Source organism: Coregonus lavaretus (assembly GCF_964263955.1).
Source record: "Coregonus lavaretus genome assembly, contig: HAP1_SCAFFOLD_441, whole genome shotgun sequence".
NCBI classification, from domain to species: domain Eukaryota; kingdom Metazoa; phylum Chordata; class Actinopteri; order Salmoniformes; family Salmonidae; genus Coregonus; species Coregonus lavaretus.
In genome coordinates, this window is record NW_028162706.1 from 277,998 (window position 1) to 296,557 (window position 18,560).

At 44.2% G+C, this 18,560-nt stretch overlaps 1 protein-coding gene across 1 annotated transcript in view; it reads left to right on the top strand.

Moving 5' to 3' along the window:
• Positions 1–18,560, top strand: part of LOC311118997 (fibroblast growth factor 11-like) — a gene marked incomplete at both ends in the record, with an annotated part of 43,815 nt that overhangs the window by 14,290 nt on the left and 10,965 nt on the right. Inside the window, one exon of the mRNA XM_084193749.1 lies at positions 17,555–17,665. Coding sequence (XP_084049875.1) covers positions 17,555–17,665 — 111 coding nt within the window. The remainder of the gene's footprint in view (positions 1–17,554; positions 17,666–18,560) is intronic.

The following is an 18,560-nucleotide window of genomic DNA, read 5'->3' on the forward strand; positions in this document are numbered from 1 at the left end:
AAATGTAGAGAGGAGGGAGTGAAAAGATGCCAGGTCCGCAGGGAGTCTAGTTTTCTTCCATTTCCGCTCAGCTGCCCGGAGCTCTGTTCTGTGAGCTCGCAATGAGTCATCAAGCCACGGAGCTGGAGGGGAGGACCGAGCCGGCCGGGAGGATAGGGGACATAGAGAGTCAAAGGATGCAGAAAGGGAGGAGAGGAGGGTTGAGGAGGCAGAATCAGGAGATTGGAGGGAGAAGGATTGAGCAGAGGGAAGAGATGATAGGATGGAAGAGGACAGAGTAGCGGGAGAGAGAGAGCGAAGGTTGCGGCGGTGCATTACCATCTGTGTAGGGGCAGAGTGAGTAGTGTTGGAGGAGAGCGAGAGAGAAAAGGATACAAAGTAGTGGTCGGAGACATGGAGGGGAGTTGCACAAATTGTGCATAAGCAACATGCCTCTGTGTGTGTGTGTTCGTTCCTGTGTGTGCTTGTGTGCACGAGTACATGTGAATGTGTGAACTGTACATGTCTGTAGTTAGTATTTACTTTCTGTCAGCTGTAATCTATCTCAAGCAATGTTGGGCTGAAAATTGGCTGATCCCAGCCAGCACCAACACAAAACTCCTCTCACACCACACCAGTGCTACTTAGCACTGCTCCATTCATGACCCACAATGTTCTCACACCAATTTAGTTTCTCTATATGCTACAACAATCCACACCTAGTAATATCTATACCAACAGTACCAACCTGCATTCTTCATAATATTCATTTACACTTAAACTGACTGATTTATCCACGGTTTCAATCCTCCTTATTAAGAAATGCAAATGAGAACGAGATTTGGGTCTTGGAGGCGTGCTTTGATGTGGTTGTCTCTAGTGTGTGTGTTTGCACGTGGAACACGTTTGTACATTCGCTCTGCCTAAACTGTACATGTGTACACAGTTACAGTTACTTACCGTTCTAAATAACGAAACAGTCTAACCAGGCTGGAAGTAGCCTAGGCTAACTAGCAAGCTAGCCAACTTCTTTCACCAATTAGCTTCAGCCAGCCAGTGTGCGACCATGGGAAAATTGGTTTGACTTGGATTGCCTTTCTGTGGGGCTAGTTCGGGACCATTTTCATGTTACACACCTTTTAGTTTTCTCATTTAATGCTTTCAATATTTGTATACAGTGAGGGAAAAAAGTATTTGATTCCATGCTGATTTTGTACGTTTGCCAACTGACAAAGAAATGGTCAGTCTATCATTTTAATGGTAGGTTTATTTGAACAGTGAGAGACAGAATAACAACAACAAAATCCAGAAAAACACATGTCAAAAATGTTATAAATTGATTTGCATTTTAATGAGGGAAATAAGTATTTGACCCCTCTGCAAAACATGACTTAGTACTTGGTGGCAAAACCCTTGTTGGCAATCACAGAGGTCAGACGTTTCTTGTAGTTGGCCACCAGGTTTGCACACATCTCAGGAGGGATTTTGTCCCACTCCTCTTTGCAGATCTTCTCCAAGTCATTAAGGTTTCGAGCCTGACGTTTGGCAACTCGAACCTTCAGCTCCCTCCACAGATTTTCTATGGGATTAAGGTCTGGAGACTGGCTAGGCCACTCCAGGACCTTAATGTGCTTCTTCTTGAGCCACTCCTTTGTTGTCTTGGCCGTGTGTTTTGGGTCATTGTCATGCTGGAATACCCATCCACGACCCATTTTCAATGCCCTGGCTGAGGGAAGGAGGTTCTCACCCAAGATTTGATGGTACATGGCCCTGTCCATCGTCCCTTTGATGCGGTGAAGTTGTCCTGTCCCCTTAGCAGAAAAACACCCCCAAAGCATAATGTTTCCACCTCCATGTTTGACGGTGGGGATGGTGTTCTTGGGGTCATAGGCAGCATTCCTCCTCCTACAAACACGGTGAGTTGAGTTGATGCCAAAGAGCTCGATTTTGGTCTCATCTGACCACAACACTTTCACCCAGTTCTCCTCTGAATCATTCAGATGTTCATTGGCAAACTTCAGACGGGCCTGTATATGTGCTTTCTTGAGCAGGGGGACCTTGCGGGCGCTGCAGGATTTCAGTCCTTCACAGCGTAATGTGTTACCAATTGTTTTCTTGGTGACTATGGTCCCAGCTGCCTTGAGATCATTGACAAGATCCTCCCGTGTAGTTATGGGCTGATTCCTCACCGTTCTCATGATCATTGCAACTCCACAAGGTGAGATCTTGCATGGAGCCCCAGGCCGAGGGAGATTGACAGTTATTTTGTGTTTCTTCCATTTGCGAATAATCGCACCAACTGTTGTCACCTTCTCACCAAGCTGCTTGGCGATGGTCTTGTAGCCCATTCCAGCCTTGTGTAGGTCTACAATCTTGTCCCTGACATCCCTGGAGAGCTCTTTGGTCTTGGCCATGGTGGAGAGTTTGGAATCTGATTGATTGATTGCTTCTGTGGACAGGTGTCTTTTATACAGGTAACAAACTGAGATTAGGAGCACTCCCTTTAAGAGTGTGCTCCTAATCTCAGCTCGTTACCTGTATAAAAGACACCTGGGAGCCAGAAATCTTTCTGATTGAGAGGTGGTCAAATACTTATTTCCCTCATTAAAATGCAAATCAATTTATAACTTTTTTTTTTGTTTTGTTATTCTGTCTCTCACTGTTCAAATAAACCTACCATTAAAATTATAGACTGATAATTTCTTTGTCAGTGGGCAAACGTACAAAATCAGCAGGGGATCAAATACTTTTTTCCCTCACTGTATGAATTTCTGACATTTAAAAATATTGTCCCATATCCATTGTGTCCCTAACTAGCCCCATAGGAATATCCAAAGTCAAGCCAAATTTACCATGGGCATCACAATCAGGTTACATACAGCTGCGCACTGAATTGATGATTACTTGGGTGCTGCCAGCTGTGGGCATTATTGAAATAAACTGTGGCGTACCTTTAATAACCCTTTACACTCATGGGAATTGGCCTATGTGGATAGGGCTAAATGTAAATGTTTCTTACAAAAGAAATATAAAATGCATATGCATAAGCATGGTAGCAATTGAAAGGGAACAGTTTGGAGATTATTGGAAAATTATTAGACCAAAGTTGAGGACACAATTGTTCACCTGACACAAGACTGAATCCAAACATTATACTGTTGATTTTATGTGCATTTCACATTTACTGTACTCTTCGCCACATTTGTTGATAGAAATATCGGAAAATACTCTGGATGCATTCAGTGACATGATAAGAATATTCCTGGAAAATACGGGGTGGGTGCAACATAAGACAAAACAATGACAAGGATTTGAGTGAGAGGACTAACTGGTGTCTCCAAGTGGCCACACACCTCTCCAATGTGTGCACAGTTCCTGAGTAATTTCATATTTTGTTTATGACTCAAATAGGTTTTTAGCTCTCCTAGCTGTGCTGTTGAGGAACTAGAGCAAGCACACTTGTAGTTGTTTTGTTTGGAACACAACCCTGCATCCCCGCCATCACACAATTACTGTTGTTGTCTACGTAATCCAAAAACGTCCCATTATAAATTGCAATCTGGGTCAGGTGGGCATCATCTGGTTCTATTGCCAACATGACTACCTAACTTATAGAATACGACCGTACAGTGTTAGGCTTTCACAAGGCAATTCAGAGAAACAGATTGTAATTTTGGTGCGCATAGAATGGAGTCAGGAGTGCATTCAGGTTTGTGTTCTCCTGCGAATTTTCTTTACAAGAGACAAACATAGGCTCATTCTGTTTGTTCAGAACAACCCATGGTATGACGCCATGTCATGTACATCAAACATAGTGATCATAAATGTTGACTGAATATGACATGAGTTTTATGATATGGAAATGTGAAGTGCACATTTGAACTCATGGGTGTTTGGCTTGCATGTATGACTTTAAAGCAGTATGTATTATAATCCTCAACATCTCATGTTTCAAAATATATTAAATCCTCTTAATTTACAGCGTTTCCTTCAGTCAGACAACCCAAAAATTGCAAAAGTTGCCCAATTAGCAGGCGGGATGGGGGCAATTTATTGTCACTTGTGGTGCTCAAGTTCAGAAAGGCTGTCAGTCAAAACCCATACAGTGCTATGAAGCGCAGAGCCTGAGCTCTGACGATAATTCATATAATCTTACTGTACACCCACTACGTTCCAGATAAGGTGCTTATCAGTGTCCAAATCTGCCATTTTCATCCCATATACAGGTATGAGTGTAAATGGCTACAGGAAAGTAAAATAAATCTGTCAGCTGTCACGGTTTCAAGATATTGGACTTTCAAGGAACAATGTATCACTTGCCACATCATCATAATGATGCAAACTTGACTGTTGACATGTAAAACCTTTTGGGACCGTATCGACAGTGGATATATAGTTTTTTTGTGGATTTTTCTTTTAATTCTGTGACATACCATTTTCTCCTAATCATCTCGCAAATCTCAGTCTTGGACGAGACTGAAGAGAAAGCTTCAAACTGTAACTAGTGACTGCAACCTGATTCAAGTTAACAATCAACCTACCAGGGTAGTTACAAACAGTACAGGAATGAAATCATCAACATGTATTGATCATATCTTTACTAATGCTACAGAAATTTGTTTGAAAGCAGTATCAAAATCCATCGGATGTAGTGATCACAGTATAGTAGCCATATCTAGGAAAACCAAAGTACCAAAGTGTATCCTATGTTGTTGATGTGAAGAATATTTGTTGGTCTGTGGTGTGTAATGACGATCAACCAGATGCTGCACTTGACACAATTATTAAATTGCTTATCACTGTTACTAATAAGCATGCACCCATTAAGAAAATGACTGTAAAAACTGTTAAATCCCAGTGGATTGATTAAGAATTAAAAAATTGTATGGTTGAGAGGGATTTTTTAAATTGAAATATTTTTTTAAAACCTTTATTTAACTAGGCAAGTCAGTTAAGAACAAATTCTTATTTACAATGACGGCCTACACCGGCCAAACCCGGACGACGCTGGGCCAATTGTGCGCCGCCCTATGGGACTCCCAATCACAGCTGGTTGTGATACAACCTGGAATCGAACCAGGGGGTCTGTAGTGATGCCTCAAGCACTGAGATGCAGTGCTTAGACTCGGGATGAGGCAAAAGAGATGGAAAATAGGTCTGGCTGTACAACCGAAAGGCAAGCGTACTGCAAATTGAGAAATCATGTGACTAAACTGAATAAAAATAAGAAGAAACTACATTATGATACAAAGATAAATAACATAAAGAATGATAGTAAAAAGCTTTGGAGCACCTTAAATTAAATTTTTTGCAAAAAGGCAAACTCCGCTCTATCATTCATTGAATCAGATTATTCATTCATCACAAAACCCACTGATATTGCCAACTACTTTAATACTTTTTTCATTGGCAAGATTCGCAAACTTAGGCATGACATGCCAGCAACAAACGCTGACACTACACATCCAAGTATTTCTGACCAAATTATGAAAGACAAGCGTTGTAATTTTGAATTCCGTAAAGTAAGTGTGGAAGAGATGAAAAAAGTATTATTGTCGATCAACAATGACAAGCCACCGGGGTCTGACAACTTGGATGGAAAATTACTGAGGATAATAGCAGACGATATTGCCACTCCTATTTGACATATCTTAAATTTAAGCCTACTAGAAAGTGTGTGCCCTCAGGCCTGGAGGGAAGTAAAAGTTATTCCACTACCTAAGAATAGTAAAGCCCCCTCAAGTGGCTCAAATAGCTGACCAATCGGCCTGTTACCAACCCTAAGTAAACTTTTGCGAAAAATTGTGTTTGACCAGATAAAATGCTATTTCACAGTAAACAAATTGACAACTGACTTTCAGCACGCTTATAGGGAAGGACATTCAACAAGCACAGCACTTATACAAATGACTGATGATTGGCTGAAAGAAATTTGGGAACTTGGGAAGGTTGAACACCAGACGGGCTGCGGCATTCTGGATGAGTTGTAGGGGTTTAATGGCACAGGCAGGGAGCCCAGCCAACAGCGAGTTGCAGTAATCCAGACGGGAGATGACAAGTGCCTGGATTAGGACCTGTGCCGCTTCCTGTGTAAGGCAGGGTCGTACTCTCCGAATGTTGTAGAGCATGAACCTATAGGATCGGGTCACCGCCTTGATGTTAGCGGAGAACGACAGGGTGTTGTCCATGGTCACGCCAAGGCTCTTCGCACTCTGGGAGGAGGACACAACGGAGTTGTCAACCGTGATGGCGAGATCATGGAACGGGCAGTCCTTCCCCGGGAGGAAGAGCATCTCCGTCTCGCCGAGGTTCAGCTTGAGGTGGTGATCCGTCATCCACACTGATATGTCTGCCAGACATGCAGAGATGTGATTCGCCACCTGGTTATCAGAAGGGGGAAAGGAGAAGATTAGTTTTGTGTCGTCTGCGTAGCAATGATAGGAGAGGCCATGTGAGGATATGACAGAGCCAAGTGACTTGGTGTATAGCGAGAATAGGAGAGGGCCTGAACTGAGCCCGCGGCTAAGACTTTTCTTACGCACGATGCAATGCGGAGTGCCTGGATACAGCCCTTAGTCGTGGTATATTGGCCATATACCACAAACCCCGGAGGTGCCTTATTGGTATTATAAACTGGTTACCAACGTAATTAGAACAGTAAACAAGTAATTTTGTGTCATACCCGTGATATACCACGGCCTTCAGCCAATCAGCATTCAGGTCTCGAACTACCCGTTTTTTTATGTCCACTATAAAACGGGTTGTTTGGATCTTGGATGCTGATTGGTTGATAGTAGGGAGTTATAGCACCACATTCTCTGCATTCTCCGGATAATGCCTGTTAGCAGTTCCATTAGATTTATCAATGCGCATCCACTGTCCCACAGCCCATCCAGTCAATTTATAAACTTAATCTCCCCTGAAAAAAGCATCTAGACAATATTTCCCCATGCTACTAGGCTAGCATTTGCAACAGTTCGAGTTTGTCTAAACCAGGAATGGGCAACTGGCTGCCTGCCCCCCTTTTGTAGGCCAGCAGATCAATTTCCACAACAACAAAAAATAACTATTACATTTTTTGGGGAAGTCATTCGGGGTCACAACTTACTGTTGAGAGTTAGAATAGTAGAAAACACAAGGTGCAATTTCGAAATGTGGTTGTGCATCACCAGTTTTTCTCTTGTTCTGTCAGAAACTGACAGTCACTCAATTAGCCCATGTCAGCTAACATGTTTTAGATTGGTAAGTTAGTCTAGCGGCCAGCTATCTAAACTTGTAGTAATCATGGTTGAATTACCGACCGAGGGGCCCACATTGATTTTGTTAGTCACTATGTCAGATATCATATAAAAAACTGCTAACATTTCTCTCCGCCCCATAGCAAAATGTGTAGAATTGCAGCAAACTTGCTTTAAAACTGCCACATTTTCTCTACACCCCATGGCTGGGTATGGATGTCAGTACCCAGACCCGTGAACCACTGCGGCCCCTCATGATGAGTTCAGATTTTTTTGTGGCCCCCTCCCCCATCAAAGCATCCCTGGTCTAAACCTTGCAGTCTGCCTCTCCAACCTGTGTAACAATGCTGCAGTTCTTTTTGCGATCTCCACCGTGCCATGCATATGAACGTGACGAGCTGACGGCTTCTCTGAACCAGACAAATTCATTTATCAGGATCATTATAATGGATATGTCCAAAGAAATGGCAATAGAAACTAAAATAGTTTGCTGTCATTTCATCTGCTTGACGTGATTGTGTGTTTGCTTTAGTTGGATAGCTAGCAAAGGAGAAGTAGCTACTATAGCCTGCATAGCTATATGGCAATGATTTGTTTAGCATAGTAACCATTGCAAATAGAATGGATAGAATGACCAGCCCATTTAGCTAGCAACTTCAGAATTTCAGAAATAAGAACTGACTTTTGCCTGGATAATTGTGTGTTGTGGAAGGATTAAATAAAACGAATTTACTCAATATAATAACATTTTTAATGAAAACATGTTGTTAATCTTTATATGTTGGCAAGCGTTTTATAAAAGCAGTAAAGCCCTCTAACTCGGGAATTATCGAGAATAACATCCTCCTAAAGGCTCTTTCTATGAACAGACATTAGTCAGGAATTATTCACATGATAATTACCAGGTTCTCATGCCTTATTGGTTCTCACGCCTTATTGCTTAAATACACCACAGCTAAGGGATATTCTTAGGGACAATGTGAAGCGGAGTGCCTGGATAAAGCCCTGGTATATTGGCCATATACCACAAACCCCTGAGGTGCCTTGTTGCTATTATAAACTGGTTACCAACATAAATATAGAGTGGCAAACAAGTATGTTTGTGTCATACCCGTGGTATATTGTCTGATCTACACACGGCTGGAATGCTTTTTCAACCTATCAGCATCCAGAAACCAAACTACCCAGTTTATAATCTGCTATATACACTGGCAAATAAGCATGATCTTCTGCTTTAAACATCATGGCCCAGTTCTCCAGTTGACAGATTGTTCCCCTTACACACCACGCTGAGCACTGCTGTAGGGGGAGGAAAACCCTCTTTCTGTAGTGAGGATGAACCCTCATGGGACAGTGTTTTGTCTTCTCTGGTAAATCAAACAGAGGTGCCTGGCTGAACTTGTGTGGGAATGCAGACGTGTGTGTGTGTGTGTGTGTGTGTGTGTGTGTGTGTGTGTGTGTGTGTGTGTGTGTGTGTGTGTGTGTGTGTGTGTGCGTGCATGTCTGTTGGAGGGTTCATGGGAAAGACATGGTAGATGAGGGTTTGAGAGTCATGGGAAGCTGTTTGATAGGACTGAAGGGAGAGTGAATAGTGTGCATGATGTTGAACACCAGTCTTGCTGCTTTGCATTGGTTTTCTTCACCTGCCTCAGGTCCTTATTTCTCCAAGTAAGCAGGGTGGAAGCATTAGAGTCTGTAGCTAGTTGTTATGGAGAAAGGAGGAAAGAAACCATGGTGTATGGAGGTAGTAAGAGAAGTCCTTGGGGTGCACTATGGTGCTCCCTTTCTTTCTGAGCTGACAGCTCCTCAGACAGTCTTTATTGCTAATTACTAATGACACGGATCTGTCATAATGCCAATGAGGCAGATATTAAATATGTGAATATTTAATGTGTGTCAACTAGGGAGTCAGTGGGAGCTCTATTTGCGTCACTGTGTGTTTGACATGTCCTTGTCAATGTCATTAATAAGTAGCAGTAACTCTCGCCTGGCTGGCTGACTGCTTTGTGTGTCATTGTGTGTGTCATGGGTAACCGTTTTACCGTGGTATAATTGAAAGTGAGAGGGGAGTGTTTGATTGAAAGATGAAGAGGTCATTAAACAATGCCCTTCTCACACTACTACTGCATGAATTACCTAATGTATCTCTTCTCCTCTCTCCTTCCCGTTCTCTTCCTCCTAATGTTTCATCCTTCCTCTTCTCATCCTTCCTCTTCTCCTCCTTCTCTCTCTCCTCTCTGTCCTCTATCGTTCAGTTTCTTGTCTATCCTCATCCCTGCCTCCCCATCTCTCTCTCTCTCTCTCTCTCTCTCTCTCTCTCTCTCTCTCTCTCTCTCTCTCTCTCTCTCTCTCTCTCTCTCTCTCTCTCTCTCTCTCTCTCTCTCTCTCTCTCTCTCTCTCTCTCTCTCACACACATGTACACACACTGAGAAATCCACTCCCAATCTGGGTGAAAGAGGAAGGCAGAGAGCGAGGACTTGGAAGAGAGAGGGAGAATGATGAGAGGGGAGGGGAGAGGCAGGGAGTCCTTCTAATGAAAGGAGAGGGAAGCCTGTGTAGTTTAGCCCGGTCACAGAGCAGAATGGGAAATGCCCTTGGCTGCTAAGTCAAGCAGTGATTGTTATTACTCTCCACACTTATCAAGATGAGGTAAGTCACAGATAACCCCAGCAAGCTACAGCTCCCAGGGAGCAAGAGACTAACAGAGCATGGTAGACACACACTCACTAACATATACACAGGCACACACACAAAAACACACACACGCAAAGACACATGCACACGCACACGCACATTCAAACACACACACACACACACACCCACAAAGGGTTCCAAAAGGGTTATTCCACTGTCCCCATAGGATAACCCTTTTTTGGTTCCACTGACTAGCATCCATGGTTGATGATGGCACATACTCTGTATGACTACCCTCACCCTGGACTGGAATGGGGATGGCTCAGCATTTAGGTGCCAACGAGGGGAGTGGGTTAAATGGCTCACACTGTGGGTGACAGCAGCGAGAAGGAAACAAAATGAAAATCTCTCAGCCAATCATATTAATTAAAGGGTATTGATGCATGAGATTAAATTAGACAGAGCCAGAGGTGAAAAGGAGATTATTGTGGGTAGAGGGTATGGTGTGTGTGTGTGTGTGTTACCCTGTCTGATGAATGAAATGAGCATGGATCTGTTACTGTTGTGACAGTGTAACATGTTTGTTGTGGCACTGAGGTTCTCACCCCTACCCGTATGCTACCACAGCATTAACCAGGATGATAAAGCATGCATGTGTCACAGGCGGCCGGTGGCACCTTCATTGGAGAGGATGGGCTCATAGTAATGGAATAGATGGAATGGTATTGAACACATCAAATATATGCTTTCCATGTCTTTGATACTATTGCATTCCATTTTAGCAATTATTATGAGCCGTTCTCCCCTCTGCAGCCTCCTGTGGCGTGTGTGTATGAAAGAGAGAGAGAGAGAGAGAGAGAGAGAGGGGGGGGGGAAGAGAGAGAGCGAGAGAGAGAGAGAGAGAGAGAGAGAGAGAGAGAGAGAGAGAGAGAGAGAGAGAGAGAGAGAGAGAGAGAGAGAGAGAGAGAGAGAGAGAGATTTCAGAAGTTCATGTATGCATGGTAATGTAGTGCATGGCTGCAGTATCATGTGACATGGAGTACAAGGAGTCAGTGTTATGATTCTGCACTATATAGTCTGCTGTCTGTTTGACATTCACATCAATGTCATTGTGCCATATGCCCATTCACATTTGTGTGTGCACGCATATGTCTTCGTGAGACAGCCATGGATGGAGTATTGTAGGGAGCTTGAAAAACGGCTAACTAGCTTGAGGGAACCACATTGGTAAACATACACAGTGAGGGAAAAAAGTATTTGATCCCCTGCTGATTTTGTACGTTTGCCAATTGACAAAGACATGATCAGTCTATAATTTTAATGGTAGGTTTATTTGAACAGTGAGAGACAGAATAACAACAAAAAAATCCAGAAAAACGCATGTCAAAAATGTTATAAATTGATTTGCATTTTAATGAGGGAAATAAGTATTTGACCCCTCTGCAAAACATTACTTAGTACTTGGTGGCAAAACCCTTGTTGGCAATCACAGAGGTCAGACGTTTCTTGTAGTTGGCCACGAGGTTTGCACACATCTCAGGAGGGATTCTGTCCCACTCCTCTTTGCAGATCTTCTCCAAGTCATTAAGGTTTTGAGCCTGACGTTTGGCAACTCGAACCTTCAGATCCCTCCACAGATTTTCTATGGGATTAAGGTCTGGAGACTGGCTAGGCCACTCCAGGATCTTAATGTGCTTCTTCTTGAGCCACTCCTTTGTTGCCTTGGCCGTGTGTTTTGGTTCATTGTCATGCTGGAATACCCATCCATGACCCATTTTCAATGCCCTGGCTGAGGGAAGGAGGTTCTCACCCAAGATTTGACGGTACATGGCCCCGTCCATCGTCCCTTTGATGCAGTGAAGTTGTCCTGTCCCCTTAGCAGAAAAACACCCCCAAAGCATAATATTTCCACCTCCATGTTTGACAGTGGGGATGGTGTTCTTGGGGTCATAGGCAGCATTCCTCCACCTCCAAACACGGTGAGTTGAGTTGATGCCAAAGAGCACGATTTTGGTCTCATCTGACCACAACACTTTCACCCAGTTCTCCTCTGAATCATTCAGATGTTCATTGGCATACTTCAGATGGGCCTGTATATGTGCTTTCTTGAGCAGGGGGACCTTGCGGGCGCTGCAGGATTTCAGTCCTTCACGGCGTAGTGTGTTACCAATTGTTTTCTTGGTGACTATGGTCCCAGCTGCCTTGAGATCATTGACAAGATCCTCCTGTGTAGTTCTGGGCTGATTCCTCACCGTTCTCATGATCATTGCAACTCCATGAGGTGAGATCTTGCATGGAGCCCCAGGCCGAGGGAGATTGACAGTTCTTTTGTGTTTCTTCCATTTGCGAATAATCGCACCAACTGTTGTCACCTTCTCACCAAGCTGCTTGGCGATGGTCTTGTAGCCCATTCCAGCCTTGTGTAGGTCTACAATCTTATCCCTGACATCCTTGGAGAGCTCTTTGGTCTTGGCCATGGTGGAGAGTTTGGAACCTGATTGATTGATTGCTTCTGTGGACAGGTGTCTTTTATACAGGTAACAAGCTGAGATTAGGAGCACTCCCTTTAAGAGTGTGCTCCTAATCTCAGCTTGTTACCTGTATAAAAGACACCTGGGAGCCAGAAATCTTTCTGATTGAGAGGGGGTCAAATACTTATTTCCCTCATTAAAATGCAAATCAATTAATAACATTTTTGACATGCGTTTTTCTGGATTTTCACTGGATTCTGTATCTCACTGTTCAAATAAACCTACCATTAAAATTATAGACTGATCATTTCTTTGTCAGTGGGAAAACGTACAAAGTCAGCAGGGGATAAAATACTTTTTTCCCTCACTGTAGGTAGAGGGTAATTTGGAAAATAGCATGTGTGCTTACACTGATATCAACGAACGACTATGAACTGAATAAACTAACAGTTAAACTGTGGGCATATGCGTTGACATGCCAGCCTCAGTCTGTCTGGGAAATGTCCTGCTGCCTCCCATCCATCCCCTCTGGTCCTGCTGCCTCCCATCCATCCACTCTCCCCTCTGGTCCTGCTGCCTCCCAGCCATCCCCTCTCCCCTCTGGTCCTGCTGCCTCCCAGCCATCCCCTCTCCCCTCTGGTCCTGCTGCCTCCCATCCATCCCATCTGGTCCTGCTGCCTCCCATCCATCCACTCTCCCCTCTGGTCCTGCTGCCTCCCAGCCATCCCCTCTCCCCTCTGGTCTTGCTGCCTCCCAGCCATCCCCTCTCCCCTCTGGTCCTGCTGCCTCCCATCCATCCCATTTGGTCCTGCTGCCTCCCATCCATCCACTCTCCCCTCTGGTCCTGCTGCCTCCCAGCCATCCCCTTTCCCCTCTGGTCCTGCTGCCTCCCATCCATCCACTCTCCCCTCTGGTCCTGCTGCCTCCCAGCCATCCCCTCTCCCCTCTGGTCCTGCTGCCTCCCATCCATCCACTCTCCCCTCTGGTCCTGCTGCCTCCCAGCCATCCCCTCTCCCCTCTGGTCCTGCTGCCTCCCATCCATCCCATCTGGTCCTGCTGCCTCCCATCCATCCCATCTGGTCCTGCTGCCTCCCATCCATCCACTCTCCCCTCTGGTCCTGCTGCCTCCCATCCATCCACTCTGGTCCTGCTGCCTCCCAGCCATCCACTCTCCCCTCTGGTCCTGCTGCCTCCCAGCCATCCCCTCTCCCCTCTGGTCCTGCTGCTTCCCAGCCATCCACTCTCCCCTCTGGTCCTGCTGCCTCCCAGCCATCCACTCTCCCCTCTGGTCCTGCTGCCTCCCAGCCAACCACTATCTCCTCTGGTCCTGCTGCATCCCAGTCATCCCCTCTAGGGTTGCTCTGCTCTGCTTTGGGGAGGAATGACATAATGGCCATCTGTAACAGGCCTGCCTGGGATTGAAAGCTCAGCACGACACAGCCTCCCCAACACTCATGTCTCTCTCTCTATCTCTGCTGCCTAGTAAAGCGCTCCCCTGGGACTGCGCTCGCTCTCTCTCTTTTTCTAGCACTAACTCTCTCTCTCTCTCTTCAGTGATCTTTCTTTCTTTCTTTCTGTCTGTCTTTCTTTTTTTCTTTTTCTTTTTTAGGGGTTCACAGCAAAGCTGTGTTATTCTTAGATATATTTTTTTCATTGACATGGTCAAATAACTCAAGCATAGATTGGTAACTTTTTTGTAATCCGTTTGATCTAGAGACTTGAAACGTTGTATGTAGGTGACTTTCCTCATGCTGAACAAATTTGTCCATCAAGTTCATCAGGATAGATTTGCCTCCATCTCTGACATTTTGGAAAACCTTTGAAACCTTTTGTTATTAACAAATCAAAAGTCCATTTAAACCACTCCACAGTGGCCTATCAACTTGAAACTTGTCAATGCTATCATGGACATCCCTAAGATGAACCACACTGAATTTGGTATCTAAAAAAAACAAGGAAACTATTCAAAACAAGTTCTTTGCATATGTAATGCTAATGCTCAAAATCATCTGCAGTAATCTTCTGCTCATGAACCATATGCCAGATTCACTCCAGATTTTGTATTTATAGTTATTACATCAGTCTTGAATGGTTTTGAGAAAAAATTGTTGCTGCATTCAAATATGGCCACTGTGTACCTATAGATGCAGGTTAGCACATATGCTAATGATAAAAATACTTAAAACATTGAGTCTCATGAACCATAAGTCAGATTGTCTCCAGATTTGGTATATAGACTCAATTAATTATCTTCCAATGAATCTGAGAATGATTAGTTGCTGCTTTCAAAGTCGGACACGGTACGTCACTAGATGGCACAATATCACACCAGGGCAATAAGAACTGAACCGATAGACATGGGGCCATGAAATTGGTATGTAAACCTTATGTATTTGTCCTTAGACGCTGTGTGAATATAATGTCACTGCAACCTTAGATGGCTGCACCAGACCAGTTGGTGGCACTATAGATGTCATTGGCACCAGTGGCACCATAGTATACTAGAGCAATAACTATCGATCAAGTGGACTTTGTCTCAAATGCAAATTAAATGTTAGATTTAAATTATGCAGCAAACAATGTGAAATATCGTGATTAGTATATCTGTAAAATCACATATTTTTGCCATACTATGTGGTCTGACCCTTGTGAAAAGTGGATATTTTATTCTGGAAAATTAGAAACCTGAAGTCCTGCCGCTTGCGCAGTCAGTGTACGACAGCTGTGAGAGTGTACTGAAGTATTTTGGAATGCTAATGTGAAGTGTTATCCAACTGATCTTGTGGAGTGTTATCCAACTGATCTTGTGGAGTGTTATCCAACTAATCTTGTGGAGTGTTATCTAACTGATCTTGTGGAGTGTTATCCAACTGATCTTGTGGAGTGTTATCCAACTGATCTTGTGGAGTGTTATCTAACTGATCTTGTGGAGTGTTATCTAACTGATCTTGTGGAGTGTTATCTAACTGATCTTACATTTACATTTTAGTCATTTAGCAGACGCTCTTATCCAGAGCGACTTACAGTTAGTGAGTGCATACATTTGTCATACTACACCATTTAAATAAACATTTATACATAGGCTTAGCGCCCAACCACTTACTTGTGGAGTGTTATCTAACTGATCCTGTGGAGTGTTATCCAACTGATCTTGTGGAGTGTTATCTAACTGATCTTGTGTCCTTTCTGTCATCCTGTGAACCCCGTTCATTGCTGCTCACAGCTATATTTTTATTTATTCTTTCTTTCTCTCTGACCAAAAATTTAACAGAACTCTAGTCAGAGACAAATTAAACCCTCCCTCTGCACCAACTGGCTTGACTTTCTCGTGGCAATATATTATAGTGTTCCTCATCCCAGAGACACAGTCACACTTGTTTCATGGTATAAAGAGGCCACGAGAGCTGCAATGCTTTTTCCATTGATGGATGTAGAGCATTAGCAGAGCAACACAAGAGCCCTAATGGCACCTGGGAGATTCCCAGTGGCACTTCCTAATGGCTAGAGTTGGTAAAAGCCACAGTGGCCCATCATTCACGTCTGGTACATATCTGGTTTGATGAGGAGTGGTTATGGCTCCTATCTTCCATTTGTTATAAGCAGCCTGAGTGTGTATAGTACAGTATGTTGAGACAGTGGGACCTGTTCAGTGTGGGAGTGAAACATCAGATGTATTGGACCAGACAGACAGCAAGCAGTGGTGTTGATTAGCCCGGTCTTGCATGAGCAGTCCGCTGAACAGCACATACAGCCATCTTTCCGAATGAAAGATCTCTTTCTCTCTAAGATCCCTTGTTGTCTCCCTGCTCTCTCTCTCTCACACAGACATCCGCAGGACATGTAATGAATGGCTTCCCTGCTCTGATTGGGTGATGTATGGTGTTATTGGGCAGGATGAATACCACATAACTCAAAATATATGAGAATGAGAGAGAGAGAGAGAGAGAGGAGAGAGAGAGAGAGAGAGAGAGAGAGAGAATAGGGAGTGATAAAGAGAAAAAGACAGAAAGCAAGGAAGGGAAGTAGAGAAAGAGGGAGAGAGATTAGAGGGAGAGAGGGGGAAAGAGGGAGTGTTGTAGATACACGTTGTAAATATGGGAGTCTCTGTCACATTTTTACAGACCTTATGGGAAATAGCCCTTCAAATCACACACCCGCATAGTGAGTACACACACACGCACACACACACACACACACACACACAACACTTAGAGAGAGACCATCCCGGGTCCTTCATCAGGATCTGTGTATCGATCGGGATCCTGCGCTGGTCCTCAATGTGAAGAAAAAAGGCGAGTGAATGGCACAGCGCCCTGCCTGCCTGGCTCTCAGGGGAGGCTGAGAGAGGAGAGGGCAGAGTAGGAGGAGGTTATAGGCATGGGAACTAACATCTGACCCTTAGTCCTCCAGAGGGTTCCTCACAAACTGCTCTCTCATCCATGTTTCACCTCCCTCTCTAACTGAGAGTGACTGAGCATTAAGCCACGGTACCACGGCACCTGCAGCCTCCTGTTGGCGGACTGTCAACTAGGAGCTCCACAGAGCAGGTAGAGCGAAAGTGAGGAAGGTTGTTGGAGTGAACCGGACCAGACTCAGTGGCTGCATGCCTCCGAGCTGCAAGGATTCGTTATCTGTCTGTTTCTTAAATTAACACAATGTAGACGGCAGGGACCCTGCTCATGAAACATTAATTTATTTTATTCCTCCTACTTCTCGTCCTCCTCTTCTCTTGCCCATCACAAATAAATGTGTGATGCTGATGTATCTTTTATGGAGCAGAAGACAGACTCGCTCTCTCTCACTTTACTTAATCCTCCAATGACCCAAAACGTTGCTTAAAATACCAATGGCAATGATAATGGGAGAGAGAGATAAGGTGCTGGCAAGTTCTAAAAGCTAGCCATTAGCCACTGTTCATGACATCAGTTTGTCTATTTTTGTCATTAACTGTTATTCAACTATTATTCATCATTATTAGATAATGTTGCAAATATGTATTGCATTGACAAATAAATAATTTGTTTAACCTTCTAAAAGCCAAATGTAGTTGTGTGTTGTTAACTCAGACTATTACAAGTATTTCCTGCCTTCCTAACTAACAATCTCCTATTAACCCATTCTATTCAACTCCAAGTTCCTCTCAACCCTAAATATCTATTACATTACTATTCCACCTGTCCCTGTCCATGTGCCCTGTCTAATAAAGCTGTGTGCTGACTGTTTCCTCTGCAGAGCCCCAGTTGAAAGGCATCGTTACCAGGCTGTACAGTCAGCACGGATACTACCTGCAGATGCAGCCGGATGGCACCATGGACGGCACAAGGGACGAAGGCAGCTCCTTCTGTAAGTGTGTGTGTGTGTGTGTGTGTGTGTATGTGTTTGTGTGTGTGTGTGTGTGTGTGTGTCTGTGTGTGGTGTATGGTGTCTATGTGTGTGTGTGTGTGTTTTGGCACATGGCCTGCCAGTCTGGCTAGTAGCCAGGTATTGTATACTTCTGTCAGTGTCTGGTCACTGGCACCAGTTGATTGCTCATTCAACAACCGCTGATCAGGCTATTGGTCTGTGGCTGAGGTACTGGAGCCTATGCTTTTCCAGTATAGGTGGATACTAGATACTGGTATACTGAGCCTACTGAAATAACTACACCTATACGCAACACACAACTCAATCACCATTAACACCAATTCAGATCAGGTCATGGCAACAGAACACAAAACGACACTAAACACACAATTTGAAACACTGAAGTATTCAGTGTTATACACAATGCATGACAAGCCTAACATGACAAGGTGCAAAAAACTCCCTCATCCATGAAATCCTTCATATAGTGACGTCATGTGAAGAGAAGAGAGAGGGAGAAGTGGAGAAATAGAGAGAGAGATGGAGCAATAGAGCAATAAAGAAATAGAGAAAGAGAGATGGAAGGGAGAGAATTGATCAGAAAGAGGGAGAAGGAAGGGGGAGAGAGAGGGATGTGTGTGTGTGTGTGTGTGTGTGTGTGTGTGTGTGTGTGTGTGTGTGTGGTGTGTGTGTGTGGTGTGAGATGACTGGGCCTGTCCTCAGCTCTCCTCCTCTGGCCCAGCTGTCTGTCTGTGTGAGGAGCAGAGAGGAGCATGTGGAACAGATTGACTGCTCTTTGATTGGGCTGGAGGTTGTCAGAGGGTTTGGTGCAGGGTGACTATGACACTACAGAGTGATGAATAGGAAAGAGAGTTGACAGCAGCATGGTGAGGGA